Below are 20,784 nucleotides of genomic sequence, written 5' to 3' on the forward strand. Positions count from 1 at the left end.
TTAGGTGATACCTAGTGGTATTAATAAAGGTGCATTCAAAGGACCAGCATTTTTATGAGGAATTCTGTAACAAAATGACAAACGTTTATCTTGATATTTTACGTTCATCCCTGTATGTAAGCCTATGCCTCTTCCATAAGGTGTTGACCTTCATGGCACAGAATCTGCGTTTGTTTCCCCTGTGGCCTCAGGTTGCAGGTTCAAGACCCACTTGTTCTGTAATTAACTGGATATTGTGCTGTAGGAATGTGAACATTTAGCACAACAAAGAATCCAAATCTGAACCAGCCTAAAATGAGATTTAAGTGGATAACCAGGCTTCAAAAACACCAGTCACAAGTGTTGATGAACATCTGCATTTTAATATTGTTCAAAGGAATTTATAAAAAATAACAAATACATGAACATATTGACAAGGTTAAAATAAAACAAATTTAGATGGGGGAAAACACAGAATGGCATCTCACACATATCTGATTATCCACTACAATAGAGTATGCAGTGGAAACAGTTTGCAATCAGTTCTCTCTCCGTTTCCTGCCCGTCACTCATACAAGACATATTGTACCCTCTCATGGTTTTACATTTCCTTTTGCAACAGATATGCTGCTCATATGAAACCTCAAAATGGTAAATGGTTTACAAAAAATACTTTATACGACAAAATATATGTACAGCGTAAACACTGCTTTGCTCCAAAATAAAATAAACATAAATGTCAGTTTCCTTTCATAGGGTAGAACAATGTAACATGTTGAAGCATAATGTAACAGATGTTTTGAAAGTCCTGAAGAACTATGTTTTATGTTTTTGTGATCTGTATTTTACTTCATTTATGTAAGTATGCAGTTAAATCAACTACAAATACTGCAATCTACAGTGGGACAGAGTCATGAAATTCTATTCCTTACTCTCTATTGAATATGTACACATACGTATTGTGGACTACTTTAAGTGTAATAGGAATTCAACAGTAAAGATACTATCCACAATAAAGTAAAATGCTTTTGAATATCTGTGAGGTCCAAACATATACAGTACCAGTCAAAAGTTTGGACACACCTCATTCAAGGGTTTTTCTTAAATTTGTACTATTTTCTATATTACAGTAGAATAATAGTGAAGACATCAAAACTATGAAATACCATATATTGAATCATGTAGTAATCAAAAAAGTGTTAAACAAAGATTCTTCAAAGTAGCCACTCTTAGCCTCGATGACAGCTTTGCACAATCTTGGCATTCACTCAACCAGCTTCATGAGGAATGCTTTTCCAACAGTCTTGAAGGAGTTCCCACATATACTGAGCACTTGTTGGATGCTTTTGCTTCACTCTGAGGTCCAACTCATCCCAAGCCATCTCAATTGAGTTGAGGTCGGGTGATTGTGGAGGCCATGTCATCTGGTGCAGCACTCCATCACTCTCCTTGGTCAAATAGCCTTTACACAGCCTGGAGGTGTGTTTTGGGTTATTGTCCTCTTGAAAAACAAATAATAGTCCCACTAAGAGCAAACCAGATGGGATGGCGTATCGCTGCAGAATGCTGTGGTAGCCATACTGGACACTGACAGTGTCATCAGCAAAGTACCACCACACCTCCTCCTCCATGCTTCACGGTGGGAAAGAGTAGGTGTGTCCAAACTTTTGACTGGTATTGTATGCCAACAAGGATTTTTATAAGATATTTTCTCGGAATTGCACAGGCTCATGACACAATTTGTGGAACTTGCTTCTATTCTAAAGCTTGAAATTGTCCTGCCAGTGACATTGAAAAGGGATCACACACTTGCATCTTTTTTAAACAAATAGAAGGCCCCATATACAGTATAGTAAGTTTATATACGTCCATATTAAATGATAAATGCTAGTTTCACTCATTCATTTTGAATGGAATAACCATTATATACAAACAAAATTAACTTATACAGTATATCTTGTCTTAAAGTATGTTACACACCTCTGTTGATGAAACTTTAAAAGCCTTTAAAGTCCCAGTGCAGTTAAAAGCATAATTGTCCTGTGTTTGATATATATTTCCACACTATGAGGTTGGAATAATACTGGGAAATAGTGAAAATGATGGTAATGCCCTTCTAGTGTAAGAGCTGTTTGAAAAGACCATCCTGAAATTTCAGCCTGTTTTGGTGGGAGGGGTTTTGGCCTTCTATAGTGACATCACCATGCAGTAAATTAGTTATTAGACCAATAAGAAAGAGTTCCAAACCTCTCTGTCAATAACAGCTCACTCCCAGACTGTCCTAGCAAAATTATTGCTTGAGAAATTGCTCTTTGCTAATAAGCTATTTTTGTTTCTTTTTGACCATTTAAAACAATCACAATATGGTACTTAATTGTTACCCAGAAATTCTTTGATATTGAGATAAAAACATCTGCATTGGACCTTTAAAAACCTTCCAAAGCCTTATCAAAAACATTCAATAAATTAAGAGTCAGTTGCTGACATTCCTGTGAACTAGATTATACTTAATCAATGACTTTACAATCTAGTTCTTATCGGAAGTTATGACAACCTACTTAACTATTGACACATTATGTAAACCCACCTTCTCAGTCTCATCTTTCAGCCACAGAGAAAAGCAAGCCTCACACACAGCCACTCTCAACAAGCTCTCATATACGTATCATCTTGTACTCACCAAAACATCACATTTGGCGCTTAAATATGACCTAATCACTGCGCTTTCACAAAACAAGCATAAGGCCACACATGATGAACATAGGGAACTCAAACTCGATCTATTTCAAAAGGAATGACATTCAGTGCTTCAGTGGTCCGATTCAGTAAGGCTTTCATCAGCCCCTTTTTTTGGCACACGAGAACATGGGCACCCACGCATGCTGACGAACATACACACATGTGCACCATTAGAATGACTCTGGGTCCCACACACACACAGTCTTGCATAACAACAACAATGTCCCTTGAGGCTTGTGTTGATGTTTTTTCCCCCTACATTCCAGTTGTGCATAAAGTCAATAGTGTCCTGTTTAGAAGAAAATCCCCTACCACATATTCATCAAATGAAACTGTACATCAGATATCAGATCCAGATGAATGCCAAGTGTAAGTGTTCATTAAATATCTGAATGGGAAAGAAGATTAGAAAGATATACTCTTTAGCACTGTCACACCAAACCAGGACCTGTATTATCCCAGGTCACAACATCCGCAAAGCCTCCCCTCAGTCCTCAACTATAACTCAGGACACCTAGCAACATTATCCTGGGTTTGGTATGAAAGGGGTTGTTGCTGTGACTACTTGAGACTACCCAGTTTCTTGGGCGTGCCCTGTTTCTTGGTCTGCCACAGGTGAGCGGCGATGGTGATGGCGTCTACACTAGCTGACATTGTCTTGGCAGGGATGTGGCTGAACTGCTTCCTATCTGAGTTATATTTATACAGGCCCTCGATCATCTTGGCTGTGATGCTCTTGGGCCCGATGCCCGCCAGCTTGGTGATTTCCTCCGTCTCAGGGCAGTAGGTGTACACCGAGCGGAACTGGCAACCCGTGTCTCGGAACAAAACCAGGAAGTTGTTGGCCCCCGACCTCTCCATTTCCTGAAAGAGATAGTGGAGGAAAAGAAAGGAACAAATTTGAGGTAAAAGAGTGAAGTAAAATTAGAGAGAATGAAACATATTGTGTACAGCAAATTACCTACATCTATTATCTTATTCTTCTGTCCTTCGTTGACCTTGCCCGCCAGGCAGCAGTGGGCCAGGGCGTTCTGGATGATATGCTTGTTGGACTTAGCACTGGGCTCCTTGTACAGCTTTGGCCCTGAGGGAAGAAGCGAATACCAGCATAAGGAATGCAGTAACAAACAAACAAACAAACAGACACTCACAACACAGCCTGTTCTACACATGGGCTACATGGCTCTGGTATACTGCAAGAGTTTGGTCTCCTTTTGAAAGCAGAATACCGTGATTGCAGTGGAGCGGTCCGTACCTGTGTACTCTTGGTTGGAGGGAGTGGAGGAGGTTGTGGACTCGTTCTCCCAGTCCTTCTCTCCGTTATGAGACGGGCAGGACGACAGATTGCCCTCCGCAGAGTCTGGCCTAGCAGAGTCTGGCCTAGCAGAGTCTGGCCTAGGGATTTACACACACACACATATATACAGTACGAGTGACACATGTGTGGACACACACACAATAACAGATACACATTCACACAAAAAAACAGACATAGACATATAAACCACATATACACAGACACAGAGACATACAGAGAAACAGGGTCAGAGATAGACACAGTTCTCCCAGGCAGCCTTCCCTGTTCCCTCATATTACATCATCCCCAGTGATCTCTGTGTCCATGGATCAGATCAGAGGCATGTGCAGTAGAGCAAAGCTATTGTACAGTCCAATCATTATGGCTGCTAGGATATGGAGAAGAAACACTGCAGTATGCAACAGCAGCTTTAGGCAACTGTACAGTGACTTGACAGAATACAACTGCAGCAGCCACACTCATGTCCTAGGCCCAGGCTCATTCATGTCCTAATTGGGGTTAGGGTTAGTGTGTACCCTAGTTTGAAGTCTCTGCATACAAAACAAAGGGCCTGTGGCTCCATGTGAGCCAGCATGGCTGTGGAAGTTACCGTGCCTGGGACGGGAGAGCGCCCGTCTGCTGCAGCTTGGATGGCTCTGACGCCGGGTCTAATCTAGAGGTAACAACCACAGACAGCAGCTTAACGTAGAGCAGCTAGCATGGAGCAGCTAGCATGGAGCAGCTAGCATGGAGCAGCCTCGGAGCAGAGGAAGGGCAGAGTCGGTGAGGCAGGAGTGGAGGCAGGAGGCTGGGCATGTATGAAATGAGGCAGAAGCAGCTGCGGTACTGAGCCGGAATTTTCTCTGTCTGTTTTAAAGGAGGTAATTGGCCAACACTTAACCGATGATACAGCATGACTGTGAAATAACACATCTATTAAAAACATATGGATGTGTCCTCTATGTCTCAGGTCATACTCAGAATGAATGTTGGTGTACTGTATGTGGCTTGCTCAAACATGATTCATAAATATATGTCTGCACATGGGATATTTAGATTCTGTTAGGTATGGCTACCGGGAATTGTTCTCAAAGATATTACCTCAAGTAAAAGCAGATTGATTGATCAATCTGGACTGTGATGCACTGAGATGAAAGTCTAGATGAAAGGCTTGGCCCTCGGCTGGTCTAGGGAGGGGAGTTACTAACCTTCCCTTTCTGTCTTTGGGAGAGCTTAAAAAGAAAGAGATATGGCCTTTCACAGTGCCTAGTTTACTGCTTCCGGGAGTTCCGTGCAAAACAGAGGGGAAAAACAGAGAGCAAGGAGGGAGAGAAGATCAAGAGAGCGAAAACCATTTTGTTTGCAATACCTAGACAAGTCACAAGACACATGAATGTCCTCTTGAAGAAGTATTCATGCTTTTGATGCTCGGTAAAGCCTTGTTTTGTATCGTAGCCATGATGTGGTCATGCTAAAGGAGTTGGCTAAACTGTATGTCCTTTTTTTTACAGATTTTCTCAATCGCGTACAAGTATTTTTTGGAACAATGTTGTCGAGTTCAAAACAAGACACAGACACTCACAACACAGCCTTTCTGTGGCCTTTTGAAAAACAGTAAATGTGTTTTCAAAACATAATTACCTTCTCGAAACATAAATACATGAATCAAAACTATATTATACCGTCAAAATTGCAAATACATACAATAGAACACGACTGCCTGCAAACAGATGAACACTACCATACTTATCTCTCGAGTCCAAGCAGAAAAAACTGGCTGAATCAACATTGGTTCCACGTCATTTCAACAACAAAAATTCAATGTGATGATGTTGACTCAACGTGGAAAATTGATTGGATTTGCAAAAAGTAATCAACCTAAGGGAATTGTTATTCACCCAACCTAAGTCCAATGACATGGTGACATTTGTTGTTGAATTTACGTTAGTTGACAACTCAACCAAATGTAAATCCAAACTAACCCTTCTTTGCAGTCACTATATAATGATGATCAAAATTGGAAGTACAACTATCCAAAGTTGCAGAATTATGGGCAATTACTGTCCTTTTATTCATATTTCACGAAACAATTTCATACATATCAAATTAAATACGATTCCTAATTTTAAAAAAAATGATATAAAAAAAAGCCCTAAAAATAAGTGTGAAGGATTCATTCATCAGTATCATCCCAATCCAAATCCATGTATTTAATACATAGGCTGGTTCGCTCATAGTTTTATAGACTTTCCATTGGCGCACAAACACAATCCACAACAGAAATAAGTGAAGGTGAATACAATGGAAGAACAACACTGGTCCTGGGTGACTCAGTTGGTAGAGCAGGGTGCTTCTAGCGCTAGGCTAACAACACTGGTCCTGGGTGACTGAGTTGGTAGAGCAGGGTGCTTGTAGCGCTAGGCTAACAACACTGGTCCTGGGTGACTGAGTTGGTAGGGCAGGGTGCTTGTAGCCCTAGGCTAACAACACTGGTCCTGGGTGACTCAGTTGGTAGAGCAGGGTGCTTCTAGCGCTAAGGTAACAACACTGGTCCTGGGTGACTGAGTTGGTAGGGCAGGGTGCTTGTAGTGCTAGGCTAACAACACTGGTCCTGGGTGACTCAGTTGGTAGAGCAGGGTGCTTGTAGCGCTAGGCTATCAATCGCTAGGCTAACAACACTGGTCCTGGGTGAGACTCAGTTGGTAGAGCAGGGTGCTTGTAGCGCTAGGCTAACAAGCGCTAGGCTAACAACACTAGTCCTGGGTGACTCAGTTGGTAGAGCAGGGTGCTTGTAGCGCTAGGCTAACAACACTGGTCCTGGGTGACTCAGTTGGTAGAGCAGGGTGCTTTTAGCGCTAACAGGTTTCTCCACGCATCGCGCAGACAGGAAAAAACATCTTTCTGGTAAAAAGAGGGGCGGGGGCGTATGCCTTATGACTAACGTGACATGGTGCGATGAAAGAAACATACAGGAACTCAAATCCTTCTGTTCACCTGATTTAGAATTCCTCACAATCAAATGTAGACCGCATTATCTACCAAGAGAATTCTCTTCGATTATAATCACAGCCGTATATATCCCCCCCCAAGCAGACACATCGATGGCTCTGAACGAACTTTATTTAACTCTCTGCAAACTGGAAACAATTTATCCGGAGGCTGCATTCATTGTAGCTGGGGATTTTAACAAGGCTAATCTGAAAACAAGACTCCCCAAATTTTATCAGCATATCGATTGCGCAACCAGGGGAGGAAAGACCTTGGACCATTGTTACTCTAACTTCCGCGACGCATATAAGGCCCTGCCCCGCCCCCCTTTCGGAAAAGCTGACCACGACTTCATTTTGTTGATCCCTGCCTACAGACAGAAACTAAAACAAGAGGCTCCCACGCTGAGGTCTGTCCAATGCTGGTCCGACCAAGCTGACTCCACACTCCAAGACTGCTTCCATCACGTGGACTGGGAGATGTTTCGTATTGCGTCAGATAACAACATTGACGAATACGCTGATTCGGTGTGCGAGTTCATTAGAACGTGCGTTGAAGATGTCGTTCCCATAGCAACGATTAAAACATTCCCTAACCAGAAACCGTGGATTGATGGCAGCATTCGTGTGAAACTGAAAGCGCGAACCACTGCTTTTAATCAGGGCAAGGTGTCTGGTAACATGACCGAATATAAACAGTGCAGCTATTCCCTCCGCAAGGCTATCAAACAAGCTAAGCGCCAGTACAGAGACAAAGTAGAATCTCAATTCAACGGCTCAGACACAAGAGGCATGTGGCAGGGTCTACAGTCAATCACGGACTACAGGAAGAAACCCAGCCCAGTCACGGACCAGGATGTCTTGCTCCCAGGCAGACTAAATAACTTTTTTGCCCGCTTTGAGGACAATACAGTGCCACTGACACGGCCTGCAACGAAAACATGCGGTCTCTCCCTCACTGCAGCCGAGGTGAGTAAGACATTTAAACGTGTTAACCCTCGCAAGGCTGCAGGCCCAGATGGCATCCCCAGCCGCGCCCTCAGAGCATGCGCAGACCAGCTGGCCGGTGTGTTTACGGACATATTCAATCAATCCCTATACCAGTCTGCTGTTCCCACATGCTTCAAGAGGGCCACCATTGTTCCTGTTCCCAAGAAAGCTAAGGTAACTGAGCTAAATGACTACCGCCCCGTAGCACTCACATCCGTCATCATGAAGTGCTTTGAGAGACTAGTCAAGGACCATATCACCTCCACCCTACCTGACACCCTAGACCCACTCCAATTTGCTTACCGCCCAAATAGGTCCACAGACGATGCAATCTCAACCACACTGCACACTGCCCTAACCCATCTGGACAAGAGGAATACCTATGTGAGAATGCTGTTCATCGACTACAGCTCGGCATTCAACACCATAGTACCCTCCAAGCTCGTCATCAAGCTCGAGACCCTGGGTCTCGACCCCGCCCTGTGCAACTGGGTACTGGACTTCCTGACGGGCCGCCCCCAGGTGGTGAGGGTAGGCAACAACATCTCCTCCCCGCTGATCCTCAACACTGGGGCCCCACAAGGTTGCGTTCTGAGCCCTCTCCTGTACTCCCTGTTCACCCACGACTGCGTGGCCACGCACGCCTCCAACTCAATCATCAAGTTTGCGGACGACACAACAGTGGTAGGCTTGATTACCAACAACGATGAGACGGCCTACAGGGAGGAGGTGAGGGCCCTCGGAGTGTGGTGTCAGGAAAACAACCTCACACTCAACGTCAACAAAACTAAGGAGATGATTGTGGACTTCAGGAAACAGCAGAGGGAACACCCCCCTATCCACATCGATGGAACAGTAGTGGAGAGGGTAGCAAGTTTTAAGTTCCTCGGCATACACATCACAGACAAACTGAATTGGTCCACTCACACAGACAGCATCGTGAAGAAGGCGCAGCAGCGCCTCTTCAACCTCAGGAGGCTGAAGAAATTCGGCTTGTCACCAAAAGCACTCACAAACTTCTACAGATGCACAATCGAGAGCATCCTGGCGGGCTGTATCACCGCCTGGTATGGCAACTGCACCGCCCTCAACCGTAAGGCTCTCCAGAGGGTAGTGAGGTCTGCACAACGCATCACCGGGGGCAAACTACCTGCCCTCCAGGACACCTACACCACCCGATGTCACAGGAAGGCCATAAAGATCATCAAGGACATCAACCACCCGAGCCACTGCCTGTTCACCCCGCTATCATCCAGAAGGCGAGGTCAGTACAGGTGCATCAAAGCTGGGACCGAGAGACTGAAAAACAGCTTCTATCTCAAGGCCATCAGACTGTTAAACAGCCACCACTAACACTGAGTGGCTGCTGCCAACACACTGACACTGACTCAACTCCAGCCACTTTAATAATGGGAATTGATGGGAAATGATGTAAATATATCACTAGCCACTTTAAACAATGCTACCTTATATAAATGTTACTTACCCTACATTATTCATCTCATACGCATACGTATATACTGTACTCTATATCATCGACGGTATCCTTATGTAATACATGTATCACTAGCCACTTTATACTATACTATGCCACTTTGTTTACATACTCATCTCATTTGTACATACTGTACCCGATACCATCTACTGTATCTTGCCTATGCTGCTCTGTACCATCACTCATTCATATATCCTTATGTACATATTCTTTATCCCCTTACACTGTGTACAAGACAGTAGTTTTGGAATTGTTAGTTAGATTACTTGTTATTACTGCATTGTCGGAACTAGAAGCACAAGCATTTCGCTACACTCGCATTAACATCTGCTAACCATGTGTATGTGACAAATAAAATTTGATTTGATTTGATTTGAACACTGGTCCTGGGTGACTCAGTTGGTAGAGCAGGGTGCTTGTAGCGCTAGGCTAACAACACTGGTCCTGGGTGGCTCAGTTGGTAGAGCAGGGTGCTTGTAGTGCTAGGCTAACAACACTGGTCCTGGGTGACTCATATACAATTAAAAACAGAAAAACCTTATTTACATAAGAATTCAGACCCTTTGCTATGAGACTCGAAATTGAGCTCAGGTGCATGTTGTTCCCATTGATCATCCTTGAGATGTTTCTACAACTTGATTGGAGTCCACCTGTGGTAAATTCAATTGATTGGACATGTTTTGGAAAGGCACACACCTTTCTAAATAAAAGGTCCCACAGTTGACAGTGCATGTCAGAGCAAAGAGCAAAAACCAAGCCATGAGGTCGAAGGGATTGTCCCGTAAAGCTCAGAGACAGGATTGTGTCGAGGCACAGATCTGGGGAAGGGTACCAAAAAATCTCTGCAGCATTGAAGGTCCCCAATAACACAGTGGCCTCCACAGACAAGACAATGCAGGAGTGGCTTCGGGACAAGTCTCTGAATGTCCTTGAGTGGCCCAGCCAGAGCCTGGTCTTGAACCCAATCGAACATCTCTGGAGAGACCTGAAAATAGCTGTGCAGCGACGCTCCCCATCCAACCTGACAGAGCTTGAGAGGATCTGCAGAGAAGAATGAGAGAAACTCCCCAAATACAGGTGTGCCAAGCTTGTTGTGTCATACAGGCTGTAACATAACAAAATGTGGAAAGAGTCAAGGGTCTGAATTCTTTCTGAATGCACTGTATGCCTCCATCCACACCAAAGCAAAGCTCTTATATGAAGGTCACAATGTTGGAGTAACCCAACTTCATTCACTTCATGTCCGAAACATTTACATGTATGACACTGATGGGGTAATTTAAAATGTTAAACAATGTGTTAATGTTCTGTGAACAAAACACTTAACAGTGAATTTTGTACTCACTGATGACATTTGCATTTAAAGTTTAAGGCGGTCTAAGATATGCAAGTCAGGTACAAAGGCACATTTTGTATCAGAAGTTCTTTAAATGTATTTAAGCATTTGATCATTGCTGTTCTGCGATAGATACGTTTCAACACAGATCCAAAAATTGCTTGTACACGATTGAGAAAATCTGTAATCAGGCAATTTCTGGCCTCACCTGCGGATCCTCTTATCTCCGGCGTTGCTGTCGTTGTCAAGGTTGAGGGAGGCCAGGGACATGCTGGAGACTGAGAACCCACGCGGTCGAGTACCTGGAGGTAAATACAGAAGACATGTTTGAGTGTGTGTGTGTGAATATATGTGTGTACTAAATACACATAAACAGCCTAAACTCAGCAAAAAAAAGAAATGTCCCTTTTTCAGGACCCTGTCGTTCAAAAAATCCAAAACTTCAGAGATCTTCTTTGTAAAGGGTTTAAACACTGTTTCCCATGCTTGGTTCAATGAACCATAAACAATTAATGAACATGCACCTGTGAAACAACCGTTACGACACTAACAGCTTACAGACGGTAGGCAATTAAGGTCACAGTTATGGAAACTTAGGACACTAAAGAGGCCTTTCTACTGACTCTGGAAAAACACCAAAAGAAAGACCAGGGTCCCTGCTCATCTGTGTGAACGTGCATTAGGCATGCTGCAAAGAGGCATGAGGACTGCAGATGTTGCCCGGGCAATAAATTGCAATGTCCGTAATGTGAGACACCTAAGACAGCACTACAGGGAGACAGGACGGACAGCTGATCGTCCTTGCAGTGGCAGACCACGTGTAACGACACTTGCATAGTATCGGTACATCCGAACATCACACTTGCGGGACAGGTACAGGATGGCAACAACTGCCCAAGTTACACCAGGAACGCACAATCCCTCTATCAGTGCTCAGACTGTCCGTAATTGGCTGAGAGAGGCTGAACTGAGGGCTTGTAGACCTGTTCTAAGGAAGGTCCTCACCAGACATCACCGGCAACAACGTCGTCTTTGGGCACAAACCCACCTTTGCTGGACCAGACAGGACTGGCAAAAAGTGCTCTTCACTGACGAGCCGCGGTTTTGTCTCACCAGGGGTGAAGGTCGTGTAGATTTGCATTTATCGTCGAAGGAATGAGTGTTTCACCAAGGCCTGTACTCTGGAGCGGGATCGATTTGGAGGTGGAGTGTCCGTCATGGTCTGGGGTGGTGTGTCACAGCATCATCGGACTGAGCTTGTTGTCATTGCAGGCAATCTCAATGCTGTGCGTTACAGGGAAGACCTCCTCCCTCATGTGGTACCCTTCCTGCAGGCTCATCTTAACATGACCCTCCAGCATGACAATGCCACCAGCCATACTGCTCGTTCTGTGCGTGATTCCTGCAAGGCAGGAATGTCAGTGTTCTGCCATGGCCAGCGAAGAGCCCGGATCTCAATCCCATTGACCACGTCTGGGACCTGTTGGATCGGAGGGTGAAGGCTAGGGCCATTCCCCCCCAGAAATGTCCGGGAACTTGCAGGTGCCTTGGTGGAAGAGTGGGGTAACATCTCACAGCAAGAACGGGCAAATCTGGCCGGGTCCATGAGGAGGAGATGTAGTGCAGTACTTAATGCAGCTGGTGGCCACACCAGATACTGACTACTACTTTTGATTTTGACCCCCCCTTTGTTCAGGGACACACTATTATACTTCTGTTAGTCACATGTCTGTGGAACTTGTTCAGTTTATGTCTCAGTTGTTGAATCTTATTATGTTCATACAAATATGTACACATGTTAAGTTTGCAGAGAATAAACGCAGTTGACAGTGAGAGGATGTTTGTCACAGGAGGTTTGTGGCACCTTAATTGGGGAGGACGGGCTCGTGATAATGTCTGGAGCGGAATAGTAGAATGGTATCAACAACATCAGACTCATGGTTTCCATGGTTTCCAGGTGTTTGATGCAGTTCCATTCGCTCCGTTCCAGCCATTATTATGAGCCGTCCTCCCCTCAGCAGCTGATATATGTGTAACATGAGCATGTGTAGTGTATGTGTGTGTGTCTAAGAGTGTGTGTGTTACCCGTGGCTCTGGTGGGTGGCTTGGGTGACTCCATGACGTCCCTGTGCATGGACTTGGGGCGGGGCTTCTTTTTGAGACTTCCATGGCGGGGCCTGACATCCATATCCTCCACCTGCTTCAAATGCTTCCTCCTCATGTACTCGTTCTTTATGTAATCTTTCCTCTGCTTGTCGTCCTCTCGCTTCTGCTGCTCCTCCTCCGCTTTCAGCCTAGGGAAGAGGGACAGAAGAGATGAGAAGCTTCAATACTTATTACCCAATCAAAGAGAAGTTACTAAGAGGCACATTTTCACTTAGTCACCCATTGACAATAATGCATGACTAAATTTGAAGTGGGAGTAAGGATTCGCCCCTGCCGGTAGTGTTCAGACCAAGCATAACAGTGGAAAAGGTACAGGTCCCTTGAGGTCCAGACTGACCGTGCCTCCTCCTTCCTCTGCTCCTGCTCCAGCTCCTGCTGCTGTTTCTTCTCCTGCGTCTCCTTCTCTCTCCTCACCCTCTTCTCCAGCAGAGCAGCCCTCTTCACCGCCATGTCCTCCTCTCCCTTCCCATCGTCCTGGAGGTGTGTGGGGTGGAGACGGAGTCAGATATATATAGATTGGAAATTGTTAGATTGGAAATTGTAATCTTGTTGTCATGGAACGTTTGGTGCCAACATGAAGGCTAGTTTGCGGGACAAAATGACATCAGGCAGCACTGTCACATCCTCTCACTTCAAAGATCAACACTCATCCTCAGCTCTGATTGGTCAAATTTATGTCAGAGGGAATTCATGGCGGATGAGTATACCAAACATTAAGAACACCTGCTCTTTCCATGACCTAGACTGACCAGGTGAATCGAGGTGAAAGTTATGATCCCTTGTTGATGTCACATGTTAAATCCACTTCAATCAGTGTAGATGAAGAGGAGGAGAGGGGTTAAAGGATTTTTAAGCCTTGAGACAATTGAGACATGGATTGTGTATGTGTGCCATTCAGAGGGTGAATGGGCAAGACAAAAGATTGAAGTGCCTTTGAACGGGTTATGGTAGTAGGTGCCAGGCGCACCAGTTTGTGTTAAGAACTGCTACGCTGCAGGGGTTTACACGCTCAACAGTTTCCCGTGTCTATGAAGAATGGTCCACCACCCAAAGGACATCCAGCCAACTTGACACCACTGTGCATTGGAGTCAACATGGGCCAGCATCCCCGTGGGACGCTTCCGACACCTCGTGCAACACAATATTAGGAAGGTGTTCCTAATGTTACGTATACTCAGTGTATATGACCCATTTGAATGTTGTACAGTGTTGGCTTCATGTCCAGATATTTTTGGACTGGGATAATAACATGTGTGTCTGTTGAAGCTGATAGTAAGTTCCAGTATAGTGGCATACAGTAGCTCTGTTGGCTCCATTCTCCTATCATGGCTCGTTAGTCTACTCTTCTAGCATTAGTATGTGAGCTGTTTCACCCTTTATCCTAGATACTGTACACTGGCTTCATGTCCAGATATTTTTGGACTGGGATAATAACATGTGTGTCTGTTGAAGCTGATAGTAAGTTCCAGTATAGTGGCATACAGTAGCTCTGTTGGCTCCATTCTCCTATCATGGCTCGTTAGTCTACTCTTCTAGCATTAGTATGTGAGCTGTTTCACCCTTTATCCTAGATACTGTACACACAATTACTGTCCCAGACCCATTTGTAGTCATAGTTTATGAGTCTTCGCATAGTTCATGTGCTGCTCTTACAGTACCTATGGATCAATGAACCATTCTCGTGACATGCTACATACAGTACTTGCACCGTCCTCTCACAATTCTGAAATGTACAGTGTAGCCCATTGTTACCTTGAAGAAGAACCCACAGCACATTTTCTGGTCCTCTCCGTACAGCTCTCCTCTTTTCTCCCCCTCTCCACTTGTCTCTAGACCCTGTCCATCCAAAGGCTTCAGCAACGACAGCGGCACCTCCATCAGGTCTCTCACTGGCTGAGACAGCACCTCTGCCAACTTCTCCGTTTTCCCTCCATCTCTCCTCTCCTTCTGTCTCTCTTTGGCTGGCTCTGTAGTGGGCGAGGAGGGACGAGCGCCGGCACTCCTTATCCCCGCCACCGCTACCTCTGTCTCAGGTGGTTTGGTTTGGTTTTGAGGCTCCTCTGTTCCCCCTGGGGCCCCTCTCTCCTTGCCCTCTGTGGCCCCAGGTCCTTCATCGTGTCCCAGGTAGGCAAAGGAGGTGACCTGGGTCTGGCTGGGTGAGAAGCGTCTCAGCCTGGGCAGACTGTCCACGGACGTGGGGGTGTTGAGCATCCGTCTAAAGGGGGTTACCTTGAGCTCGGTGGGGCGTGGGGTGCGTGGAGTGTGAGGGGTGCTGGCATGGAAGGAGGCCGGTCGGCGCTTGAGGCCGCCGGGAGAACGGTGGGCGGCGCGGGGGGAACCACCCGCCGAGGACAAGATTGGGGACAAGGACCCCACGGACCCCCGGCCGGTTACACTGTTGCTGCGGAGCTCCCGGAGCTGCCTGTCGAGAGAGTTTAAATGTACAATGATAACTAACTAAGCAATAATAGTATTGCGACAACTGCTTTTCTCACGATAAATTAGGAATAATAGTACGGTGATAAATGGTTTTAGGTGAAATATATTAACTTCATCCGATATTATACACACCTAATTTTAGTCTGCATTATCAATTATCATGCCAGTCTTGGGTAATATTTATGTGCTATTGATGACCATACCTGTGTGGCGAGGGTGCTGGAGGAGGTATGACCCAGGCCTGTTGCTGTTCCCTCATGGCCATGATCCTGTCCTGCTGCTGGGCCAGCCGCTGCATCTCCGTCTGCAGGAACCCCAGGGACGTGTTCAGCCTCTCGATGGAGCGAGTGTACTCGCCCAGGTCCACCTCTCCAACCCCGACACCTGGAGCGTGACACAGCAGACACCTCTCGTCCATAAGTTGGCTATTACACATGCAGAAAACACTACACATAAAACATTACACGTGCCCCCTAGCCTGGCCCTCTATCATTTTGTGCTGTCTTGCCAATTGGTAATTGTCAAGCCAACGTTGGCAACGCAGCACAAACAGAGCTGGGACCAGGCTATTTGCTCCAAAAAGTAGGGAAGCAAAAGTAGAAAACTATGGTTGGTTTCATCAGAAGCTACAGTGGTGACTACCTGCACCCTCCTCGCAGGGGGACTTGGGTGCTGCTCCGTCGGGCTTGCACCTCTCCGCCTGGCCCAGGCTTTCCGAAGGAGTGAAGAAGCGATCTGAGGAGGGCTTCTCCAGGTCGTGGCCCCCAGGGACGGGGCTGGTGGGGGAGGGGGTCACCCCTTTCCTTCGCACCACGTTGAGGAAGGCTGTCTGGCCCATCTTCTGACGATGCCGAGTGAACGCTGCCTCAACCTGAAACAGAGGAAAAATCTCTTATTATTTCAGCAATTTTTAGGGGGAAACCATTGAACATACCAAATTATCCAACAAGATGATGGTGCAAATTATTTATGTTTGATTAGGTTTGATTACTAACTGGCATAATTTGACTGGACGGCTCTTTTAGAAAACCTGCAGTAGTGCTTGAAGACCAGAGTTTTGTTCTTTTTCTTTCGTTTTGGATTATACATTGATATGGCACCCAATTCCCTACATAGTGCACTACTTCTGACTAGAGCCCTATGGAAATAGGGAATAGGATGCTGTTTGAGACGCTGCCAAAGACGAGAAGCTCTCTGAAGCGTTATTAAGCCTATACCTTCTTCTTCTGGGCCTCGATGGCTCTGCGTTTCTCCTCCAGCTTCATCTTCAGGTGCACCATATCTGACGGCAGCAGGTGGGTGTGGTCTCTGGGAGAGGGCGTGGCCGGGGTCTGGGCTGGGTGGGTGGGGCTGGAGATCTGAGAAGGAGAGAGGGAGAGAGAGGGTGGGAAGAAGAGGGCGAGAGGGGTAAGAGAATAAGCAAAAGAGAAATGCGGAGTAGGACCAAAAAGAGTTGAAAGAGAAGAAAGAGCGACAGAGAAATAGATCAATGGAGAGAGAGGAGAGAGAGAGCGAGAGTCCAAGAGACATTAACATGGAGAGAGAGAGAGTTTCTCTACTGACCTCGAGCGTGGCAGTTCGTGTGGGGGGCGTGTTGGGAACGTAGAGTTCAGCGCTCTCGGGAGTGGTCCCTCCACTGCTCCGCCCCTCCAGCTTACGGAACTTCTGCTCGGCGAAGCTGGTCATGCGAACCAGTCCGCCGCCAGAACCACCCGAGGACGAGGCAGGGCTGGGAGCATGAGACATAGGGGCTGGGGACACCGAGCTGGGGTATGGGCTGCTCCTCACCTCCCTCTCTCCATCCCCCTCTGGTAAGGGACAGGATCGGGTCATAGCCTCATAGTCAGGGTCCATATCAGAGTAGTCCCTGAGGGAAGAATTGTCCTCGTCCAAACTCTCCTGGATGTCCTCCGACCTCACGTGGATCCCTGTGTCCACTTCCTCCGTAGAGGCTGAGTAGGGGTCGGCCTCGTCTGCCCGGGCCTTAGCCGATCCTGGGTAGCCATCAGGGTCGTCCCCTGGGTCTGATGGTTCAGCTCCATCGTGGAGGAAGAAGCCGTTGGCCCTGGGCCCCAGACTGCCGTGGGGCCTCTCTGTGTGGTGGATAATCTTCAGAGCCTCCTCGATGCTAGGGGGGCTCGATGGGCTGACGGGGCCGCGGCCGTCATTGCTGTTCTCTTTGAGAACACCATTGGAATATCTAGATTGACAGACCGGTATGATCATTTATTAAACACGTTTATCAAAAGAAACTAACAGTTAGTAACATATTTATATTCAGCATATGCATCCCTTGTACACACAACTCGGCTGTCCTACCGTCAGAGCCATCATAAGTACCTGTTCCGGTTCTTGTGTGGCTGAGTCTGCCCGCGCCCCAGTGCTTTGTGGGGGTTTGGTGAGTCCGTGTTGTAGTCCTCCTCAGTTATGTGCCCTGCGGTGCTGCTAGGACCGTTGACGCTGACCGGCTGAAAGGAGAGGTGGCGCCTCATGTCCCCCTGGGGTGCGTGGTGAACTTTGAACACCCCCAGGCCCTCTGTGCTGGCAGAGCGGGTCATGCCCCGGAGTGAGGGACCCCAACCGGGAGGGACGTTAGGATCCCCGTCCAAAGGAATCTCAAAGGAGATGCCCCTAGACCGTCTTTCCTTAGGCCACGTCCCCACACAGCCATCTACATAGGACATGGTCCTCTTTATCACACCTGCCCGAAACAGGGGAGAAAAAAGGTTAGTTCCACACGCACAGAGACTAAATCAAAGGGAACCAATAGTAGTTTTGAGTCTTCTGACAGACAAGTGTTTGTGATTCTGAGGAAAGGGGTAGTTCCTGTGTTCTTACCTGAAGCAGAGTCTGGTTGAAGCCTGAGACAGAGAGAGAATTACGATAAAGCTCAAAATCACACCTCCTGTAACTGCCAAGTTGAACTACGCTTGACCTTTCCCAAGCTTGTTCAATAAGGGAACATTAAATAACTCCAGGTTATTACATTTGTCCACTCAATATTAAATCATACCTTTTGTGTTCTGGGCTGTCCCCAAAGTCCTGTTTGGCTGGGCTACAGATAGGAGCCATAGCCCTTGCTGACGGGGCTAGATCCCAGGCTGACAAAAAAACACCAATCAGTCAGGATACTCAAGTCAATAAAGGTAGTTGACGTGGTCTGAATTCTGGTGAAAACTGGAATATACTATGTCAATGCAGTTGATTACCTTCATTATCCCCATCATCATCATCTTCAGCGTCACCCTTTTTGGCTTACCTTGTGGGTCAAAGACTCTGGGCTGTACAAACGAAGGCTTGACCACTTCAAACCACCAGAACAGCTCTGCCATAAACACCAGGTAGTTATTCTGCAACAGGGCAAAACACACACGAGTTAGAGAAGGGCAAAGAAAATGTAATACAACCAAATACCAACATGTGTCCACAAGGTGCCTCTGTTAAGACACATAGGAGGCAAAATACAGGGTTCATAAAGTACCCCTGGACGTTTTCCACACGTTGCTGTACTACAGCCTGAATTTGAAATGGATTAAATGTCGATGTTGTGTCACTGGCCTACACACAATAGCCCATCACGTCAAAGTGGAATTATGATTATCGGAAATGCTTGCAAATGAATGAGAAATGAAAATCTGAAATGTCTTGTATAACACTATGTATTCAGGACAAAACGTTAATTGTTTTTCCAAATTTTTTAGGCAAATCCAATACAACACATTACTGAGTACCACTCTTCATATTTTTCAGGATAAAAATGAAACGGAAGGGGGCAAAGCACAGACAAAATCCTAGAGGAAAACCTGGTTCAGTCTGCTTTCCACCAGACTGGGAGACAAATTCACCTTTCAGCAGGACAATAACCCAAAACACATGGCCAAATATACACTGGAGCTTCTTATCAAGATAACATTGAATGTCCCTGAGTGGTCTAGTCACAGTTTTGACTTAAATCGTCTTGAAAATCTATGGCAAGTCTTCAAAATGGCTGTCTAGCAAAGATCAACAACCAACTTGACAAAGCTTGAGGAATTTAAAAAAGTGATTCCAAAGGTGATTCTAACATCTATTGACTCAGGGGTGTGAATACTTATGTAAATTAGATATTTCTGTATTTCATTTTCAATACATTTGCTAAAATTTCTAAAAACATGTTTTCACTTTGTCATTATGGGGTACAGAGGCTGTGGTATAGCTACGCCCAGAGCCATACAGTACCAGAGGCTGTGGTATAGCTACGCCCAGAGCCATACAGTACCAGAGGCTGTGGTATAGCTGGGTGAGAGACTTTTTGTTGTTGATTTAATGCATTTTGAATGCAGGCTGTAACACAACAAAATGTGAAATAAGTCAAGGGGTATGAGTACCTACTGAAGACGCTGTGACTGAGGCCAGGGATAGCAGGTCAAGCTGCCTCTGAGCTGCCTTTGTTGCTAGGTAACTGATTGTGTGTGTGTGTGTGTGTGTGTACGCGCATTATTGGCAGCCTCATATAGCTATGTTACCTCAACTTCTAGTGTGTAGTGGAAGAACTGACTAAATACCATCTGGTATAGTTTAGTGTGCAATACACACCCCATAGAGTGTAACCCAAATAAGATGTTATGATTTTTATGATTTAATGGTAAAAACAGACTCTGGAGACCTCCATTGAAGAGTCATTCATTTGTTGAGAGCATTTTAAACCACATATTTTGACTGGGCTTCTCTCTCTCTACGGAAAAGAGCCTCTCCATTGACCACAAAACTAAGACTGGACATTAGATTCCCAACATGATTGCTTGGATATTCTCTTTGTATTGTTATAGTTCTTGGACATCAAGTCGAGTTTTGAGTCTAGAACACACTCCTCCACACATAACGGGTGTGAACAGTGTCCCTTTTCACACACGCCCACACACACACTGTGGCTGGTTGGTTAGGGGTTCTGGAGGTTTGGCCAGTTGGGAGTTGGCTCTAGGCCAGCTTTTGGCTGCTATTCAGGAGCCGTTCTCTCACTCTCTGTCCCTGCCTGAGACACTCACTTGTAGCACTGTTTTCACACAAGCAACAAGCAGTCTATGGAAAAGACACAGTGTGCCAACGGTCAGGGGGAGGACCAGAATCCTAATTGGTTCTGACTAATGTTCCTATACCAGTGAAGGCTGCTGGTATAGGAACTTAATAATGGTTATCAACCACACGGAAACCACGCGTTTAATACCAGTCCTGCCATTATTATGAGCTGTCCTCCCCTCAGCAGCCTCCACTGTCCTATACTGCATGCTATGCATTCTGGGAGTCTATAGCCAGATCACATGGTTTTCTATCTGTTTTGTCCTGCCTCACATTGAAAACATCTCAGTTAAGTGATCAA

At 45.9% G+C, this 20,784-nt stretch overlaps 1 protein-coding gene across 1 annotated transcript in view; it reads right to left on the reverse strand.

Moving 5' to 3' along the window:
- Positions 1-342: 342 nt before the first annotated feature.
- Positions 343-20,784, reverse strand: part of LOC139376343 (calmodulin-regulated spectrin-associated protein 2-like) — a 75,269-nt gene continuing 54,827 nt past the window's right edge. The window contains exons 7-21 of the mRNA XM_071118770.1: positions 18,688-18,778; positions 18,442-18,529; positions 18,267-18,289; positions 17,769-18,129; positions 16,992-17,628; positions 16,646-16,786; positions 16,071-16,299; positions 15,632-15,812; positions 14,742-15,411; positions 13,327-13,463; positions 12,909-13,117; positions 11,032-11,125; positions 3,974-4,113; positions 3,684-3,802; positions 343-3,582 (exon numbers count right to left, since the gene is read on the reverse strand). Coding sequence (XP_070974871.1) covers positions 3,280-3,582; positions 3,684-3,802; positions 3,974-4,113; positions 11,032-11,125; positions 12,909-13,117; positions 13,327-13,463; positions 14,742-15,411; positions 15,632-15,812; positions 16,071-16,299; positions 16,646-16,786; positions 16,992-17,628; positions 17,769-18,129; positions 18,267-18,289; positions 18,442-18,529; positions 18,688-18,778 — 3,423 coding nt within the window. The 3' untranslated portion in view covers positions 343-3,279. The remainder of the gene's footprint in view (positions 3,583-3,683; positions 3,803-3,973; positions 4,114-11,031; positions 11,126-12,908; positions 13,118-13,326; positions 13,464-14,741; positions 15,412-15,631; positions 15,813-16,070; positions 16,300-16,645; positions 16,787-16,991; positions 17,629-17,768; positions 18,130-18,266; positions 18,290-18,441; positions 18,530-18,687; positions 18,779-20,784) is intronic.

The sequence above is a fragment of the Oncorhynchus clarkii genome, chromosome 20 (genome assembly GCF_045791955.1).
Source record: "Oncorhynchus clarkii lewisi isolate Uvic-CL-2024 chromosome 20, UVic_Ocla_1.0, whole genome shotgun sequence".
Lineage (NCBI taxonomy): Eukaryota > Metazoa > Chordata > Actinopteri > Salmoniformes > Salmonidae > Oncorhynchus > Oncorhynchus clarkii.